Source organism: Octodon degus, unplaced genomic scaffold (genome assembly GCF_000260255.1).
Source record: "Octodon degus isolate 3935 unplaced genomic scaffold, OctDeg1.0 scaffold00218, whole genome shotgun sequence".
Classification (NCBI taxonomy): domain Eukaryota; kingdom Metazoa; phylum Chordata; class Mammalia; order Rodentia; family Octodontidae; genus Octodon; species Octodon degus.
The window spans coordinates 722,254-740,243 of record NW_004524794.1 but is presented as its reverse complement, the minus strand read 5'-3'; the positions used below and the strand labels follow the sequence as shown (position 1 = coordinate 740,243).

Genomic DNA, 17,990 nt, shown 5'->3' with positions numbered 1-17,990 from the left:
CACACACACACACACACACACACATTAAAAAAAATAGTAAAAGAAAAAAAAAAAGAAAAAATCAAAAAGAAGAAAAGCCCTGGAGATGAAGTTCAGTGTGAAGGCCTTAGCTTCATCCCAGTACATAAAAAATTAAAAAGGGGGCAAGCCAAATAGCTCAGCAGGTTAAAGTACCTGCAAGCAGGCACAGGGGTCAGGGGTTTGATCCCTGGGCCTGCCATGCCAGCCCTGCCTCCAGGGCATGCTGAGACAGGGATTGAGACTGGGCGTGGTGGTGCGCACCTGTAATCCCAGCTCTTGGGAGGCTGTAAACAGGCGGATCACTACAAGTCCGATCTAGTAGTGAGACCCTGAAGACCCTGTGGACTCTTCCCCAAAATACAAAATAAATAAATAAATACATACATACATACATACAGAAAAATAAAAAAATAGGGGCCGGGGAGATGGTTCAGTGGAATAAGTGCTTCCCTGGCAAGCACAAGGGCCTGAGTTCAATCCCTGGTTCCACCAAAAAAATAAATAAATAAACAAAAAAGGAAGAAAGAAAGGACAAGACAGCCTGGGGGCTGGGTGTGGTGTGGGTGTGCAGCAGGACTGGAACTCACCTGTGTCTTCCTCCCAACCTCCCACCTTTGGGTTTCCCTCGGCAACAGGAGGCCACGCCCAGGTGCCACCCTGCTCTTGACCCCTCACTGATAGCTGAACTTGGCAGTGCAGCTTCCACACCAGCCAGGGCACAATGCTTGGGTAGCCTGCTTGGCACCATTCCTGGGCATGCTGGCTGCCCTAGTCTCTATCCCTGTCCCTGGGGTGGCACAGTTACGACACTGGCACAGGGAGCAGAGGCAGAAGCTGGGGACTGCAGGGCAGGCAGGCATCCTCCCAACTCCCCTCTCACCGGGCTCTCTGTCCCCAACTCAGATGGCCCAGGTCTGGCCCCTGTTTTGCCCCACTCGACCCTCTGGGGACAACCCCAAGGGCCCTCTCCTGCCACCAACAGGTCAGGGTAGACAAACTAGAGCCCGGAATGCAGGGACCTCTAGCGAAGAAGCCAAAGGCAAGGCAGGACAGGGCTAGGAGCGCCAGTGCCTGGCGGGAAGGCAGGAGGCACCTTGGCTGTCCTGTGGCCTCGGGTGGTCTCTGATAGCTACCAGGAGTATTTGTGGAAACGGGAAAGTTCATTTCACTCATCAAAAGCTTTTGACCATCCAGCTGGCCTACCCTGCCCTGGGGACCTGTTGCCACTGAATCCAGGCGAACAGAGAGAGCAGCAGGGACCACTGCATTGTTTGGCCCTTTTGCCTTCTGCGGCTGTCCTGCCCCACCCCACCCCCACCCCCACCCGTGTGGACATGCGCACTGGCCACTGGGCCCCGTATAGCTGGAAATTGCAAGGCAATTGCATTTGTGGTCCCCAGAGAGCCAGAAAGGGGAAGGCTGCCTGCAGCTTGCGACAGCTCAGAGACCTGTCCTGACCTGCCCCCAGCTCTTTGGCCCTGTCCCCCTCCTGGCAGGCACTGCTAGTGTCTCCCACATACCCATGAGCACGAACCAGTCCGCGCACCTCTCTCTTCTCTCTGGCGTTCGCACTGAGCTACACCCTCAGCACTACTTTTGCATCTTATTTTTATTTTGAAACAGGGTCTCATCAAGTTGCTAAATTGTCCAGGCTGGGCTGCAACTTGGAAGCCTCCTGCTTCAGCCTCCCAGAGTGCTGAGCCCTGAGGCCTGCACAGCCACACCCAGCTGCAATCCTCCAGGCTACAGTGGTGTGCTCCCAGAGCCTGGGCCAGAACAGATGCACACAAGACATCCGGCAAAACAAAGGACAAGGACGGCAATCTGGAATCCCCGATCTGTCTCTTTGAATTGCAAAGCCGGGCCTCCCATCACACTTCCTGTGTCACACTTCCTATGAGCCCGGTGGGGCTCTCACTTCTGCTGCAGAAGGAAGATGGCCTCCCCGCCGCCACTCTGCTGACGTGGAGAAGGGAGTGTGGCGAGACCACAGCGTGTGCAGGCCCTCAGGGGATGGAAAGTAAAGGCCCCCAAATGGGGGCACAGGGTGCTCGAGGGCCGGCAGGTGCAGCCTTCAAGTGCAGCCTCGCGCTGGGCCTCGGGCCTCAGCAGTCTCCGCTGGCTGTGCTGTGGGGCTGGCCCCCTTGCTGGCTGCGCCCTGAGCCCTACAGCACTTGAGGAAGTTGGGTGGGAGCCCTCCTGCCACAGTGCCCGGCCCTGCAGGGCTGCCGCGCCCTGCCCTCCGAGGGGGCCCCGAGCTGGCCCTGGGCTCAGGGGGTGCAGAGCCAGCAGCAGGCACACCAGGGGGAGGCAGCTGGTAACACAGTTGCACACGGCATCCGCGGGTCCGGTGGCAATGCGCCCCAAGAGCCACCTTATTCTACCTCCTGGAAGCCTCGCAGTCACTTCTGAGCTCCATCCCACTATGGGTACAGGAGAAGCTGAGTGATGTCGGGGCTGGACATCTGCTGGCTCTCGTCACCGCACCTGAGTCCTGAAGCCGTGCCCGTGCGGGGCATTTGCAAGTGCATTTGCATGCGATTTGCACGCAGGGCATTAGCAGAACCCCAAGAGGTCGGATTGCAGCAGGCTGCAAGCCCGCAGGAGTAGGATTCACACCACCAGGGCCTAGGGGCAGGTGCCAGGGCTCCAGTACGCTACCAGTCCGACCAAGCTTCTCCCTGCCACTCCCGAACAGGCCACCTCCTCAGGCTCCGACGGAGACCAAAGAGGGGGCAGGGGAAGGGAGAAGCAAGGGGGCTGGCCCGGCCGGCTCCCCCAGCCTGCTGTCTTCCGCGGCCTGCCACGGGCCTGCTCACCTTTGACCTGGGCCTCGTACTCAGCCTGCAGCCCCCGCTCCCGGCGCAGCCTCCCGTGCGCCGCCATCGGGCCAAGTGGCCGCGCCGTCGAGCCCCGCTGCTTCCACGCGGGCAGGCGGGCGCCGCGACCTGGAGCCCCTCCGCCAGCACCCCGCTGCGGCCCCGCCTCGCCCCGCCCCCAGCACCACAGGGGGCGGGGCGGGGCCTGACACTGTCCCCGAGGGGCTCCTGCCCCAGGGCAGGCGGCGGTCCCCTTCCGCTGTGTGCGCACCTGGGCTACCTGCGCCCAAAGCCTGCAACCCAGCAGCTAGGCCTGGAGCGAGTCCCAGGATGCCCAGCGAGCTACCTCCGTGCTCACCATGCTGACACCCCCCATCAGTTCCAGAAGGCTGTCTTTGGTAGCCACTGCCACACTGCACCCTACCCAGGCCACCAGCATTCAATAGCAGTACACAGCATGGTTTGGTGACCCATTCCTGCCATCCCAGTACCCAGGAAGCTGAGGCAGGAGGATCACCTTCGTTATGAGGGCAGGTTGGACTAGTAATGAACTCAAGGCCTGTCTGAACTATACATTGCAAGATGCTGTCTGCAAAAACAAAGAAAAAAAACCCAGCAGTGGACTCTGATGTGGTAACTGCCCTAGGGCTCCCCAGGACTGCCTGCACACCAGGGCCCCAGGACATCGCAGGGTCCCCCTTCGTGACTCACAGCCTGAGAGGCCCCAGAGCCTGGACAGCCCACAGCTGGGCCTTCATCCTTCCAGGCCCAGACTCAGGGTGGCTTGTTTCCTTCTGCTCAGCTGGGGGAGGAGAGGGAGCAACAGCCTTGGTTCCTCCTCATAGGTGGTTACGGCTTCCCACCACAGGAAGCTCTGCTCCCGCGGCCTCTCTGTAGCCCGAACCTGCCCTGGCCTGGGCAGTCGTGGGGCCTCCCTTTCCTGGGGTGGGAGAGTGCCATCCACTCTAGGCAATAGGGAAATGGCTTCTCCAGGTGGCCTCAACAAGCCAGAGTACACAGCTGTGTTTGGCTTGGTGGCAGGGAAATCCTTGGTCCAGCATGTGAGACAGGAGCAAGATAGCCAGGCACCACGTGTCCAGTGAAGTGGTGGCGCAGGCACACGTACACATACATACATGCAGAGGGTACATGTGGGTCCCCTCGACCTGAGTCGGCCTGTGGGACTGGTGGGAGGGGGCTCAGGAGGCACTTCTGGACGAGGAGAAAACATGCTCCATCAGCGAAGAGGTCTCTCTTAACCACTGCCAAAGCCCTTGTCTAAGAGGCTGCCTTGTGCCCACAGTTTTTGTTTGGGACAGAGGACCGTGTCTCACTATGTAGTAGTGTAGGCTGGACTTCAACTGCCTATGGAGGCTAAGCCAACCTTTAACTTGAGATCCTCCTGCCTGAGATGGCTACTGAGACTGGGCGTGGCGGCGTGCGTCTGTAATCCTAGCGATTGGCAGGCTGAAGACAGGAGGATCTCTCCGAGTCCAATACGCATGTAGTGAGAGCCTATAGACCCTGTACTAAATACATTAAATAAATGTAAATAGAATTTCGCCTGGCGTGGTAGGGCAGCCCTGTAATCCCAGTACTGGAGAGGTTGAGACAGGAGGATCTCTGGGAGTTCAAGGCCAGCCTGGGCTACAAAGTGAGTTCAAGGCCAGCCTGAACTACATAATGAGATTCTGTCTCAAAAAGTCCAAAAAAATGTAAATAGAGTTTTGTTTGTAGTGCTGGACTGGAACCCAGGGGCCCAAGCATGCTGGGCAAGGCCTTTACCCGAGCTACACCCTCAGCTATACACAGGGTCCTGAAGAAAAGTTGGGGGGCTTCCCAGACCCTGATCTTTGAAGCACCAATGCTGGGGTCCTCCAGTGGGCAGGAGCCCCAGCTCACTGTGCCAGTGGCAGGAGAGACAGAAATCGCGCCCCACATCCGGCTGCCTCCTACCCTGACTCCTGATTGGCCCCCAAACTTCCCTCCTGCAGCAGAGCCAACTCCCAGGAAATGGCTGCCCATTGGCCTTCACATGCTCTCCTCAGCCGCAGGTGCCCACTCAGGCCCTGCAGTGCAACCCTGAGTGAAAAAGGCTGAAATGAAGGCCTCTTGCAGGGAGAGGCTTGGCATTTGGGACACTAAGTTGGCATCTGGGCCTCTGAATGGGGCCAAGCTGTGTTAGTTTTCTACCCTCTAATTCCGCTGCTCCCTTTCCAAGATCCCAGACACAGCTCCCTTGCAAGTAAGGGCCACCTGCGCAGGACCTTTGTAAATCCTTTGAGGACAGGCATGGGGGCGCGCGCCTGTCATGCAGCACTTGGGAGGCTGAGGCAGGAGAGTTAAAGGTCAGCCTGTTTACACACTGAGACCATGTCTCCAAAAAGCAAAATAAGAGAGGCGAGAGATGAATGAAGATGTGTTATGTATATGGGCCAGCATCTCTAAATGAATGTAATCATTATATACTACAAACACGTACTAATAACATTTTGAAAAAAAAATGCATGCATATTTAAAAAACTATCCGCCAAAAATGAGAAGAAAAAAATTAAAATCAACCGGGTGAAGAGTGTACTTGGCCCTGGGAGGAGGTGATCACAGGGCTGGCGGGTCACATGGCCAGAGGAAGATGAGAACGAGGCGACAGTGAGCCCAATCAGGTCACCGCCGCCCCCTCCCGTTACCCCCGTCACTTTTCTAGGGCGCCTTTTCCAGTCTCGCCCTGGTCACCAAGCAGCGGCTTGGGAGGTGGATGCTGCTTATGGGGGAAGTGCTGGGCCCCAGAGCGAGGAGGACCTGCGGTTCCTCCCTTTTCTTTCTCCTCAGTGCCCAGCTACCACCTCCGCCCAGGAAACCTAACAGCGTCAGGGCCCGGCCAGCACCGAGCAGCTGGTGACGCAGGGCACACGGCACAGAGCGGCGGGAGGGGAAAGCAGCCCCTCCCTGCCGCCGTGAGTTCCGCCTGCCAGCGACGGGGCGCGGCCGACGCACGCGCACACCCGCCAGCCGCGCGGAGTTCGTCCCGCCGGACCAATCAGGTCCTGGGAGTTAGGCCCGCCGAACCGGAAGGAACTGGCGATGGGCGGGGCCGAGCGAAAGGGAAGCCTGTAACTGTAGCCGATCAGCAGTAGACGGAAAAAGGCGGCTCGCGCAGGCGCATCCTCCCCGCCCCGCCCCGCCCCGCCCCGCCCCGCCCTTGGCGCTTTGGGCCGGGCCACTGCGGGGCGTGCGCGTCGGGTGTTCGCCGCCAGCCAGAGAACCCTGCCTGCCCGGCCGGGTAACCGGCGGAGCTGCGAGTCCCCCGCGGCAGCCGAGCCCCAAAGAAGGGCGCCGGCCTGGGCACTCGGACCTATGGTTCCACCATAGGGGAGGGTAAAGAGGAAGGGTGAAGGGCAACTGCTAGGGTCAGGATGAGGGCGAGAAAGGCTGCACTTCAGTCTTTATGCTTCCAGATGACAGGCAGGAAACCGCGGTGGACACCACTGTTCCTTGGTCAGGATCCACAGGACATGCCCGGGCAGTATGGTGACTCAATGGGACAGGTCTCAAAATTCAAATTTGGAAGGGCCACGGATTTGATCCCAGTCCCTGGGACCAGAGGGGGATGCTGATGCAGCAATCACACGGCCGCTAGCCACCAGACAGCATTCGTGCGGGGCCAGCGCGGCGGTGCATTCCCATCACCCAGCCCGTGGGAGGCTGAGGCAAGAGTACAATGCCAGCCTGAGCTACACGGGGGCTTTTTTATTCCATTTTGAGACAGGGTCTCCATATGTATTCCAGGCTGGCCTGGAACTTTGTTTTATTTTATTTTTGCAGAACCAGGGATTGAACTCAGGCCCTCGCACTTGCCAGGCAAGCACTTATTCTACTGAGCCATCTCCCCGGCCCCGTGGCCTGGAACTTTAAACAATCCTTCCTCCTGCCTCTGCCACCCCAAGGCTGGAATGACAGGCCCACACCTGGCTTTTTTTTTTTTTTTTTTTGCAGAACCGGGGATTGAATTCAGGTCCTTGCATTTGGCAGGCAAGCACTTATTCTACTGAGCTATCTCCCTGGCCCCCTGGCTCTTAATAATGGGGAGTGTTGAAGGGTAGGAGGGAGCCAGTACTGTCCCATTCATTTCTCTAAATCTAACTAGATTGAACTCCACGAGCTCTCTCCAAGAAAGTGGCTAGGGACATGAGTAACCTAGGAAGTGGGGACTATATACCGGGCTGGCTGAGGGCAGGAGACCACACATGATGGTGGCAGAGGTAGTGGTGGTAGTGATGGTGGTGGTGGCGGTGGCGGCAGCAATAGCAGCGGCAGCAGCGGAAGCAGTGGCAGCGGCAGCGGCAGTGGTGGCAGCAGCGGTGGTGGCAGTGGCAGTGGCAGTGGCAGCAGCGGCGGTGGCGGCGGCGGCAGCAGAGCACACATTGCCCAAGGCCACAGGCTGAGCTTTATTGGGACAGCTCACGGGCTGAGGCCCGGGTGTGTGGGTTCTAGGAGGCAGAGTCGGAGGCCTCTGAGCTGTCCTTGACATCCGTGCTCTCTGTGGTCTCGCTGACCTCACTGAGGTCCTTGCTGTCCCCACCACTGTCTTCGGCAGCTAGGGTCTTCTCCTCCCGGCAGGCCTCGCCCGGGCCCGGCAAGGGAGCACCTTTGCCCTCCACCTTGTTCTCGATGGCAGCCAGCACCACGTGCCTGTTCTTGTCCTTCAGCTCCAGGTGCCGCCTCAGCTGATAGGGGACAAAGGGTCAGTGCCTAAGTCTCCAGGCAATGGTGAGGTAGCCAGCCAGGCAGGAGACTGCAGCGCGCTGGCTCTGCCTGTCTTTAGGCCCAAAGCAGGCCAATTCCATTGTTCCCAGAGCCACCCCCTTGCCCCTCAGATCCCACCAAGGGTAGTTTCCTGGCAGTGGGCTCTGGGATCCATGGCCTCGCTGTTCTTTTTTGTTTTGTTTTTTGTTTTTTTGAGACAACGTCTCACTGTGTTTTCTTCAGGCTGGCCTCTTAACTTGCAGCAGTTCTCCTGTTTGAACTTCCTGAAGGCTGGGCCACCATGGCCAGCTTCTAACGCTCTCTCTAAGGCAAGCCAGGGTCGCCTCCCCTGGCTTTGAGTCACCAGGGGCAGCCCTGCTCAGGGCCCTCCAGGCTCCTACCTCCTCAGCCATCTGGGTGAGGTCCCGCTTCATAGCGTAGGCATCTTCCCCGTCTGCGTAGTACTTCGGCTCCACCTCGCTGATCCTGGGGCAAGAAGAGCCAAGCCTGAGGTGGCTCCTGGCATGAGGCAGAAGCCCAACCGCAAGGAACCTTCCTTTCCCAGCAGCCCCATCTCCTGCTGGCACAGCCAGTGCCTGGCCACTTATCCTCAGCCTGGTTGTTGCCCAGCTTGCCCTGCCCTCTCTGCCCTGTCTCCTGTCACCAAGCACACAACAGGTCCCCTGGGGTGCCTACCCCAGCAGGTGTGCTCACCCTGGACTCGGCCTAATGTCTGGGGACTTGGCACAAAGCACTTCCCAGCAGAAGCATTTTGGGATTGTTTGGCAGTTGGCAGTACTGGGATTAAACCCAGGGCACTTGTATTGAAATGAACATCCCCCATCCCTTCTTGTTTCTGTTTTGGTTTTTTTTAGCAATACTAGGGATCAAACTCTGGACCATGCGCTTGACAGGCAGGCACTTAAGCCACTGAGCTATACCCCTGGCTAAAATTTCAGGGTGCACTACCATGCTGGCCTTTTCTAGTCCTATTTTGTTTTATTTATTTATTTTTGCTGGCTAAGCCCACCCTGAGGGTGGGGCTGGCAGGGCATGTGGTGCCAGCGATCGAACCACAGGCCTCTGCGCCTGCCTAAGCTTGCCCGAGCAGGTGCTTTAGACCGCTGGGCTGTCTCGCCGGCCCTTGTTTTGTTTAAGTTTTGAGCCAGGGTCTCACATAGCTAAGTTGCCCACGTTGAGCTCAAACTTGCAATCCTCCTGCCTCAGCCTCCAGGGCCTAGGATTACAAGCATGCACCACCATGGTGGCTTCAGAGGCATTCTTGTTTTATTTTGGTTTTGGCTTTTTGAGATAGGTAGGGTCTTGTTATGTAGCCTAGGTTGACCTTGAACTCACTATGTGGCCCCATGATCCCCCTGCCTCAGCCTCCCAAGTGCTGAGATCACAGGCATGCACCACCACACCCAGCCTTCAGAGGCTTCTTAACCTGGGCAAAGGTCCTTCCCTAAGTAGAATGTTGAACTCAGCCTGCAGCCACCAGCCTGCTCAACAGTCCTTCTGCTCTCTCTGATGCCAACTCAAAGCCAAGTGTCTCAGGGAAGCCTGCAAGGGCAGCCCCGCCCAACCCCACTGTCTGCCAGTGGGGCAGACCTGGACTTGTCCACTCTCGCTGCTCTCATTCCCAGCCCTTCTTGCCTTTCTTTTTATGTTGCTAGTTTTTTGAAACAGGGTCTTTACTATATAGTGCAGGCTGGCCTCCAACTCACTAGGGGGCCCAGGTTCACTTGGAACTCAGAGATCCTCCTGCATCAGCCTCCCACGTGCTGGGATGACAGGTGTATACAATCAAGTATGGGCTTCGTGGCGTTTCTCCCACTGCCATCTGCTTGGCCCAGCCCCCAGCCCTGAACTCCCATCTACTTACTGAAAGTTGAGGGTGTTGGAGTAGAGGTGCAGGGCGGCCCGGTTACTGCAGGGAAGAAGGTGCTGCTGAGCTGCAGAGGCACAGCCAGGCAGGGTGCACCGCTCCCCATCACCATGCCTCCTGGAACCCCCAGCCCAGCCTCACCTCTTCCTGACGTGCAGGGAGACGTACTTGGCATTGAAGTTCTCAATCATGGCTCGAGAGGCCTGGTCCATGAGCTTCTGGGCCAAGCCCAGGCGCCTGTGGGAGCGCTTCACAGCCTGGAGGGAAGACAGCAGTGGTGTCGTGGGCTCAGGGCGTCCCGGTCTCCCACTCCCACCCTGATGGTGGCTGGGGTGCCCCACTCACCAGTGAGGTGATGTGTCCGTGGGGCACATCATCCGGATCCTCCTCCCTAAGTGAGCAAGGAGGCAGGTACAAAGGTGACAGCTGCAGGCATGGCCACCCTCCAGGACCAGTGCTGCCCCAGAACCAGGCCCCAAGCCCCTCCCTGCAGCTATCAAACATGTGCAGTGTTCACAAACAGAATAATGCTCCATGATTTAAAACACATTAACCCTCTGGAGGCTGAGGCGGGGGGATCACCATGAGGTCCAGAACAGCCTGGGCTGCAGAGCAAGATTGGCTCAATAAAAGCAATAATAAAGTAGTAAAAAATAATAATAAAAACAATTTTTAAAAAGCAACAATAATAAGGTATCAAGTCACAAAATGGCAAAATGAAGGCTGGAGAGATAGCTCAGCAGACTAAGCACCTGCTTAGGCAAGCGCCGGGACTGGGGTTCAACCCCGGTACCACGCGCTGCACTGGCCCTGCCCGCGGCGCGCTGAGTGTGGTGGAGCACTGAATCCCAGTGCTGGGGAGGCTGGAAACAGAAGCACTGCTAGTAATCTGAGCTGTGTAGTGAGATCTTGTACCAAATACATGAAAAAAGCCCTGGCGGAATGCAGCCTAAGTGCATGCTGCTAAGAGAGGCCACAGACTACCATCCCAGGAGGGCCAAGCTGTGGACCCGTACAGGTGTACCCGTACAGTAGGGTCAGCTCAGGGCTGAGGACCAAGTCTTGCTGCTGGGTCCTCACCTTTGCCAAAGGCCTCACCTGACAAAACACGCTGAAGCCACAAAAGGATGGGCTTACATGAAAATTCCTGGTGTTCTCTGCTCAATTTCTCTGAAAACTTTAAACTGTACTCAAGGCAATCCTCCTGCCTCGGCCTCCTGGGTGCTGGGGTGACAGGTGGGGGGGGTGCCAGCAACACCCAGCTGGTTTAGTATTTTTAAAAACGCACAGCAGCCCTCCCCGACACCGTCTTGCTTATCCCTTCCTCCTGGAAGACTCACATTTTGGCCAGGACATACCCCACAATCTTCCCATTCTCATCCTCGGCAATGTAGGACAGCTGGTGACAGAGAAGAAAGTCAGGGAAGGCTACGGCACCAGGCAGCACCTCTCCACCCACGTGTGCCCTGTGCCCGGCTCCTGACAGCCGGAAGCCGATCAAGCTGCGAGAGTTATGTGACAGCCTGTGAGCCGCGGCCAGGGCCCTGCCGTGCAGAGCGCTGGGCACATCGGCGAAGCCCATCCGCGGCGGGCGAGACGCACCTGCGGCCAGGAGAGGCCGTGGTAAAAGTAGTACTTCATCTGGTAGTTCTCGGGCAGGCAGAGCAGGTTACAGTGCTGCATGTTCATCAGGTCCTCGGGCTGCGGGAAGGTACGCGGCGCGGCCAGTGAGACGCCGCTCCCGGGCTGGGGCCTCGCTTCACCCCAGGCCCGGCCCGCAGCCCCCACCTTGCGGAGTAGCGCTTCCCGAATCCCAGCCCACGGGCCTTGTCATCGCGCGGACGAGACAGATCCGCGGCCCGGGCCCCGCTCTCGGCCGCCCAGCGGGTCCCTGGGAGCATGCGCACGCGGCCACCCGCCGGCGCCCACGCGGCGCGGACAGCCTCTCGGCCCAGGCCCTCACCCTCGCATTGCGGATGTTCATCACGGCGACGGGATCGCGGGTCCCGGGGGGCGTGATCGCGCAGTCCGCGGCCGCTGCGCTCCGAAGCGACACCGGAGTACCGGTCTGAGACGGGATTGCGGGGGCGGCGGCGGAAGAGGCGGTGCACAGCTAACCCGCCACCAGACGGAAGTACGCGGCCACCGGACCCGCCTCCCGACCAAGCGGCACCTGCGCGGAGTGGCCCTCTGTGCTGGGCGGGGCGCGCGCAAGCCAATGAGCGTGTCAGACGCGAGGCGGGGCGCTGGCTAGCGAACTGGGACTCGCAGGCTGCCGGTTGTGGCAAGGCGGTGACCGACCCCCACCCCCGGGCCCCAGATTCCAGACGCGCGCACACGGGCAGGTGCAGCAGGCCGAGCTTTATTCCGTGCCACAGCGGGCAGGGGCGACGGGCAGGGCACAGGAGGCTCCGGGGTCCAGGGCGTGGTTGCTCACCAGGGTGCCCAGCATCTCCTCGCACATGGCCAGGCACCGCGGCACGTGGAAGCAGCCTAGAAGAGAAGCGATGGGTTGGGACGGCAGGGGTGCCCGGAACCGCGAGACCCTGTACCCCGCTGCTCACCTTTGAAAGGGCCCCCTTTGATGGTGAGCGCGACCTGCCCCTCCCGGTTCAGGTAGCCAAACCATTCGCCTTGCTTAGGATCGCGAAACTGGGTAAGAAGGAGATGGTGTTAGCCAGCGTCGAGGTCCCCGCTGCAGCGCTGCGTTATGGCCCCAGCCTGGGGAAGGGGCTGCCGGAATAGAGGTTCCAGTCCGGCTCCTTGTGGCAGCACAGGGAAATTCTTAACCCAGGATCCCACTGTGCCGCTGGCAGCGCGGTCCACATCCTGGCAGAGATGGGCCACATCACAGAGCCCTGCTCCTGCCTGGCTCCCCACAGCCACCCCTCTACCAACCCTGGTGCCCCGCTGCTCCCGATGCGGCAAGCGGCACCCGGGCAGAATCCAGGGTGCACCCAGACCTCAGCCACACTTTTTCGTGCCAATAAAAGTTCGGTCACAGACCAGTCACCGAAATCTACCATCATAGATAGCCCTGCTGGGAATGGTGGTGCAAGCCTGTCGGCCTGTCGTTCCAGCCTTCCAGGGGCTGAGGCAGGAGGATCACTGCAAGTTCAAGGCCAACCTGGACTACAAAGTGAGCTCAAGGCCAGCCTGAAGTGCATAGCAGGCCCAGTCTCAAAAACTAAATGAAAGGGGCCAGGGAGATGGCTCAGGGGGATAAACGCTTGGTAAGGGCCTGAGTTCAATCCCGGGTTCCGCAAAAAGATTAAATAAATTAAGGAGGGTTGGTGACATAGCTCAGTGGACTAAGCACCTGTTCTGGCAAGCACAGGTACCAGGCTTCAATACTCGGTCTCCATGCTGCGTCGGCCCTGCCCCCCCAGCACTGAGCCCGACTGAGTGGAGCGTGGTGGTGCACTCCTGTAATCCCAGCGCTGGGGAGGCTGAAAACAGGAGGTTCACTACTGACCTGTACCAAATACATAAAAAATGAAAATAAAGGGCCAGGGAGATTGCTCAGCGGTCTAAGCGCCTGCCTGGCAAGCACAAGGGCCTAGGTTCAATCCTCCGTACTGCATACTGTGCCTGCCCTGAGCTGTGCCTGCCACTGAAACCGGACATGGTGGCACATGCCTGTAATCCCAGCGCTGGGGAAGCGGAGATGGGAGGATCACTGAGTCCAAGCCGCATAGCGAGACCTTGTATCAAATAAATCTTTAAAAAAAAATTAAAAGCTAGAAAATAAAAAGAGCCCCTCCTCAAAAAGACCATACAACAGACCAGTGACATCAGAGTCCACTGTCGAATGTCCCTCAAAATCGTGGTCTATGAGAGTTGGTGTATCCTCCCAGAGTGTTGTACCAGGTCTCTACCCACACTACGATTGGTGTGACAGCTTGTGTCCCTTCTCATTTTACTACTCTTGAAAGGAAGCTAATATCCCAGCATGAGAAAAAAAATCAACCCTCCATGTGTTTCTGTCCCATTTGTCCTGTGTCGCAGGAGTTTGCTTTCTGAATTGTCCTGCTGCTCTGTGATCATGAGTGACCTGGGGAATTTTCTAACTGTGTAATGTGCTCTCTTGTCGAAGTACATCGTTGCATCTCAAAGTGGCTCTTGGTGGCCCTCTTGATTTTTTTTTTTTTTTGCGGAACCAGGGCTTGAACGCAGGCCCTTGCACTTGCCAGGGAAGCGCTTATTCCACTGAGCCATCTCCCCGGCCCCTGGTGGCCCTCTTGAAACCACAATGTGAAGACACTCCAGGCTCCGTGTGCCGTCTGAAGGTCTGGGCCGGGGTCTTCAGCAGCCCCCGCAAGGCGGCCCCATTGCTCAGGCCTCTGGGGCCCTGGCTGCGCCCCTGCGCCGGCATCTCCAGTGCTGCTGCTCCTCAGCCTTCTTCTTTACGCAAAAGCTTACTTTGCGCCACATATCTTAGCATTGTCTATGTTCAGTTTGGCTTGATAAGACAGGGTCTCACTAGCACAGGCTGCACTTGGAATTTGTGGCAGTCCCTTGCCTCACCTTCCTGAGTGCTGGGGTGACAGGCATGCCCCCAGACCCCACTGTTTACTTTTGAGACAGTCTCAGTATGGAACTTAAACTCACTACATATCCCAGGCTGGCCTCAAACTCCCAGGGATTCTCCTGCCTCAGCTTTCCCTGCTGGGATGACAGGTGTGTTCGACCATGCCCAGCTTTCTGGTTTTGTGTTTGGTTTTTTTGTATTTAGTACGGGGTTTCACTATGTAGATCTGACTCATAAAATCCTCCTGTTTTCAGCCTCCCAAGTGCTGGGATTACAGGTGCGCACCACCACGCAGTCTCAGCGTGCCCGGGGGTGGGGGGGTGGGCAGCACAGCACACTGGGGATCGAACTGCCACCGCTGTGCTCTGCCTAAGCAGACCCTTTAATCCCCTGAGCTATCTGGCCGGCCTCTGTATTTGTTTTTTGAGACAGGGTCATTGGGAATTCACAGGGATCCTCCTGTTTCAACCTCCCAAATGCTATTGTTTCTTTTCTTTCTTTCTTTTTTTTTTTTTTTTGGCGGAACTGGGGATTGAACTCAGGTCCTTGTGCTTGCCAGGGAAGCGCTTATTCCACTGAGCCATCTCCTGGGCCCTCTATTGTTTCTGATTAGTATGATTGTATATATATATTTCCCCCCCAACCCCGGAACTGGGGATTGAGCTCAGGCCCTTGCGCTCAAGTGCTTCTCTCCCCAGCCTGCCTGCCTGCCTATCTACCTACCTATCTATCTATCTATATTGTTGTTTAGGCCAGCCTTGAGTTCACTGTGATCCTCCTGCTTCAGCCTCCTGAGTGACCTGTATTCTTATGACACTGAACATGTGTGGCCAGCCCAGACCTCTCCCTTGTCTGTGTGTGTGTGTATGTGCAGTGTAAGAGCTGAGCCCAGGAAGTGCCAAGCTATCCCCCCCGCCCCTTTTAATTCTGAGTCAGGGTTTGAAGTGCCCAGGTTGGGCTCAAGTTTGACATTCTCCTGTCTAAGCTTCCTGGTTGCTGGGATTATAGGGCCTGCATACCCTGCCCAGCCCCCACTGAACTAGCCCTAGTCCCAAGGCCATGGAGACCGCCTGGGGTCTCCCTCCGGACAGCCCACCAGTCTCTTGTGTCCCTCAGCACCCTGTGCAGCAAGCTCTTACTTGGTCACCCAGGGTTTCTGGGGCCCTGCACCACTCACCCGGAGGAAGGCATACTTTGCCACCTTCTTGAAGAGACGCAGCAGGGCAGGGTTCCCACTGTCTTTGTAACCCATGAGGAAGGCAATCATGGCTTCACAGTGCGGCCACCACAGTTTCATATTCCACTCCAGCTGCAGGCAGAGTAGAGCTGAGTGGCCGGGTGCCCTCCACAGGACACACACACCAGTGGTCTTGATAGCTTAGGTGCCTGGGTATCTTGGGGTCTGGAAGGCCCCTCAGAATGGGGCTGGCTAAGTGGCCTCCTGAAGGGATGGGGCTCCTTGTCCTTGCAGAGTCTCAGGAGGGTTGGGGCCCACTCAGCCAGGGAACAGTGGAGTCTCTGTGTAGCAAGGGACCAAGCCTATATCCCCTATAAAACTGGGTTGGCAGCAAAGTGACCCACCTGGGTGGGGCAGAGGCCATCAGCATCCTGGAAGTAAAAGAGACCCCCATAATTGGGGTCCCATCCAGAGTTAAAGGGCTGCAGGAGAAACTTCTCGATCACGTAGGCTTGAAGCTCAGGATCACCTTTCCTGCTGGCATACTGAAGCAGGAACCAGCCAGCCTCCAGCGCATGACCTGGGGAGGGTTCCAATGGGGGTTACAGCTGAAGCCCCAGTCCAGATGGCACCCAAGCCCCAGGCCCACTTTGCCCCTCACCTGGGTTCTGGTGTCGGCCCAGGCAGCCAGGGAGCTCCTGGCCGTCCTCAGACACGTTCTCCAGGACAGCTCTGCCATCCCTCTGTGGGGAAAAGGTGGGAGCCAGCTGTGTGTGCATGTGTATATACGCACATGGGGCAAATCCCACACCACTGTCAGAGGGTTCAGGCTGGTGAGCCAGGGCCCAGAGCCTCAGAAGGGAAGTGGCTCAGGCCCCACCTTGACCCCCAGGCACCTGGAGGCGTAGCCCCAACCTGGACGTGCTGCAGAATCTTCTGGGCGCACCAGTCCCCCAGCTCAGCATATCTGCCTGCCAGCACCTCATCCTCATCCCCGAGCTGTGCCACGAGGCTCAACAACATCATGGGAACCGCCATGGACTCGGCAGCTGGGGTCCCCGCAAGCTGGGGCCGGCCCAGCCCCGACGGGTCCTCCCGCACCCAGTGGACGATCTGGTCCATCATTTCCGTTGCTTCCCTCTGCAGGGACGAGTAGGAGGCAAGGAGAGTTCAGGCAGGGGCTGCATCCCCTGTGCTGTCCCCAGGAACCTGCGGAGGCCCGGAACCCAGCTTGAGAGGGGAGTGCACACTCCAAAGAGGCTGGGGGGGCAGCTCTGGGGGTGGAGAGAGGGGACCCCCACCCACCCACCCACCCCTGCATCGCGGTCAGGGCAGAAGCACCTGGTATCGCGTGTCCCCCGTCACCTTCCACAGCGCGTCCATGGCCATGGTATAGAAGCATTCGCTGAAGATGGTCCGCTGCACTTTGACTGGGCGACCGTCCCGTGTCAGAGTGAAGGCGCACTTCTGCTCAGGAGGCGCCACTCTGGCGCAGCGTAGCAAGAACTCGCCACCTGGCGGCCGGGACGGGTGTCGCGCTGGACTCCGGGGCACCCCCCCCACCCCCCACACAGTGTGCACAGAGAGCCCCCGGAGGCGGCGAGCAGCTGGGGGTGGGGGGGTGTCACCTGCTTTCGCAGCATCCAGAAGCTCTGGCTGGCGGAAGCGCTCGAACTTGCGGTACAGGTGGCAATACATCCACACCTGTGCGAGACGGTAGTAGCTGAGAAAACAGGACAACTGGGGGGCGGGCAGGGCGCGAGAGTGGGCACATCGCCACAGATAAGCCGTGCGGCTGACTGAGACATCCCCTACCTGCCTCCCCTGCAGCCACACGTACTTGAGGTCGTCATATACCTCCCCGTCGTGGCCCAAGCACGTGAGAAAACCCCTGTGGAAGCACAGTGTCAACAAGGAGGGAAGAAGCCCCGCCAGGGTCCCGCGGGTCGCCCCGGGAGAGGGAAGGGCCGGGCGGGCCCGCTGCGCACCCGTGCTCCGGGTCGTGCGAGTTCTTGGTCCAGAACGCCACCACCTGGTCCAGCTCACTCTCCACGCGCACCTTCCAGAACTGCAGAACTTCCAGCTCCTTCTCCCTGTCCTGGGGGTGGGGGTGGGGGCTCAGAGCTCCAGGCACCGCTCCCCACGTGCTCCCCGCCCCCGGGGCGCCGGCTTGGGGTCTTCCCGCCCGCCACGCACTGGGCGCCCCAGGGCCAAGCAGCTCCCCAACGGCCCCGCTACTAGCCTGTTGGGCTCCAAGACCCCCGCTCATCACTCCCTCTCTTTCAGGAAGCCAGACAGAGCTGAGTCCCGTGACCGTCACTCAGCTGACTGAGTTGCGCCCCACCCCCTCCTGGGGTACCACGGGCCGGGGGCGGAGCGGGGGCGGAACTTGTTAGCTCCGCCCCGTGCTCAGGCCCTTGACCCTCTGCTGGGGGCGGGTGCCGAGCTGAGAGACAGGGTATGGCCTCTAATGACTGCCACTTGAGCAGGCCGTGGTGGACACCAAGGGCCACTGCAGGATGCTGAGTGGCTGGACTGTGTCGCAGCCACCCGTTCTGCTCCACATTGTGTCCGGCGACTGTCCAGCTCTAATGCCAGGCCGCTGTCCCTGTCAATGGGCCACCTCCAAGCGGGCATAGTGGAGCATCCAGCTCCCAAGAGGAGCTGGGTTCATCCTTTTGACGTCACCGCAGGGCCGCGGACCCACTCTGCCAGGGCTCCCGTGGCTTGGACTGCCTCAGCTGCCAGGTGGTCTTTCTTTGGACTGGCTGCTCCACTCCTGCTGGCCCATGACTAGCAGGGGCACCCACC

General features: G+C 58.7%; 3 protein-coding genes across 8 annotated transcripts in view; all 3 read right to left on the bottom strand.

The window, feature by feature from the left end:
- Arhgap4 (Rho GTPase activating protein 4) overlaps positions 1 to 2,945 on the bottom strand; it is a 25,552-nt gene extending 22,607 nt beyond the window's left edge. For all 3 annotated transcript variants that reach the window (XM_023705390.1, XM_023705391.1, XM_023705392.1), the window contains exon 1: positions 2,841 to 2,945. In XM_023705390.1, the coding sequence (XP_023561158.1) occupies positions 2,841 to 2,907 (67 nt within the window). In that variant the 5' untranslated portion in view covers positions 2,908 to 2,945. The remainder of the gene's footprint in view (positions 1 to 2,840) is intronic.
- Positions 2,946 to 7,264: 4,319 nt separating this feature from the next.
- Positions 7,265 to 11,707, bottom strand: Naa10 (N(alpha)-acetyltransferase 10, NatA catalytic subunit). Of its 3 annotated transcripts, none has more exons than XM_004645103.2 (8): positions 11,435 to 11,707; positions 11,074 to 11,172; positions 10,812 to 10,870; positions 9,817 to 9,862; positions 9,613 to 9,728; positions 9,469 to 9,513; positions 7,985 to 8,069; positions 7,265 to 7,564 (listed from the first exon to the last, which is right to left on the bottom strand). In XM_004645103.2, the coding sequence occupies exons 1-8, from the start codon at positions 11,453 to 11,455 to the stop codon at positions 7,328 to 7,330; spliced, it is 708 nt and encodes a 235-aa protein (XP_004645160.1). In that variant the 5' UTR covers positions 11,456 to 11,707; the 3' UTR covers positions 7,265 to 7,327. The 3 variants fall into 3 exon arrangements, with proteins under 3 accessions (XP_004645160.1, XP_023561133.1, XP_004645161.1); XM_023705365.1 differs by having other exon boundaries at positions 7,266 to 7,564; positions 9,640 to 9,728; XM_004645104.2 differs by having other exon boundaries at positions 7,266 to 7,564; positions 10,830 to 10,870.
- A 110-nt stretch (positions 11,708 to 11,817) lies between these two features.
- On the bottom strand, positions 11,818 to 17,499 carry Renbp (renin binding protein). Of its 2 annotated transcripts, XM_004645143.2 has the most exons (11): positions 17,422 to 17,499; positions 17,168 to 17,277; positions 16,995 to 17,070; positions 16,808 to 16,883; positions 16,521 to 16,693; positions 16,095 to 16,319; positions 15,841 to 15,922; positions 15,584 to 15,759; positions 15,180 to 15,311; positions 12,036 to 12,123; positions 11,818 to 11,964 (listed from the first exon to the last, which is right to left on the bottom strand). In XM_004645143.2, the coding sequence occupies exons 1-11, from the start codon at positions 17,446 to 17,448 to the stop codon at positions 11,834 to 11,836; spliced, it is 1,296 nt and encodes a 431-aa protein (XP_004645200.1). In that variant the 5' UTR covers positions 17,449 to 17,499; the 3' UTR covers positions 11,818 to 11,833. The 2 variants fall into 2 exon arrangements, with proteins under 2 accessions (XP_004645200.1, XP_023561132.1); XM_023705364.1 differs by lacking the exon at positions 12,036 to 12,123 and having other exon boundaries at positions 11,824 to 11,964.
- Between the last annotated feature and the right edge of the window lie 491 nt (positions 17,500 to 17,990).

Bases quoted from the DNA above. Each gene is read 5' to 3' on its own strand.
- Naa10 (XM_004645103.2), bottom strand. From the start codon at position 11,455: ATGAACATCCGCAATGCGAGG. The intron at 10,871-11,073 runs GTGCGTCTCGCC...CTCTGTCACCAG, and splicing joins ACGGCCTCTCCTGGCCGCAG to CTGTCCTACATTGCCGAGGA. The intron at 9,863-10,811 runs GTGAGTCTTCCA...TTGCTCACTTAG, and splicing joins GGGTATGTCCTGGCCAAAAT to GGAGGAGGATCCGGATGATG.
- Renbp (XM_004645143.2), bottom strand. From the start codon at position 17,448: ATGAGCGGGGGTCTTGGAGCCCAACAG. The intron at 16,320-16,520 runs GTGCTTCTGCCC...TCGTCCCTGCAG, and splicing joins CGGGGGACACGCGATACCAG to AGGGAAGCAACGGAAATGAT. The intron at 15,760-15,840 runs GTGAGGGGCAAA...AACCCTCCCCAG, and splicing joins GGGCCGACACCAGAACCCAG to GTCATGCGCTGGAGGCTGGC.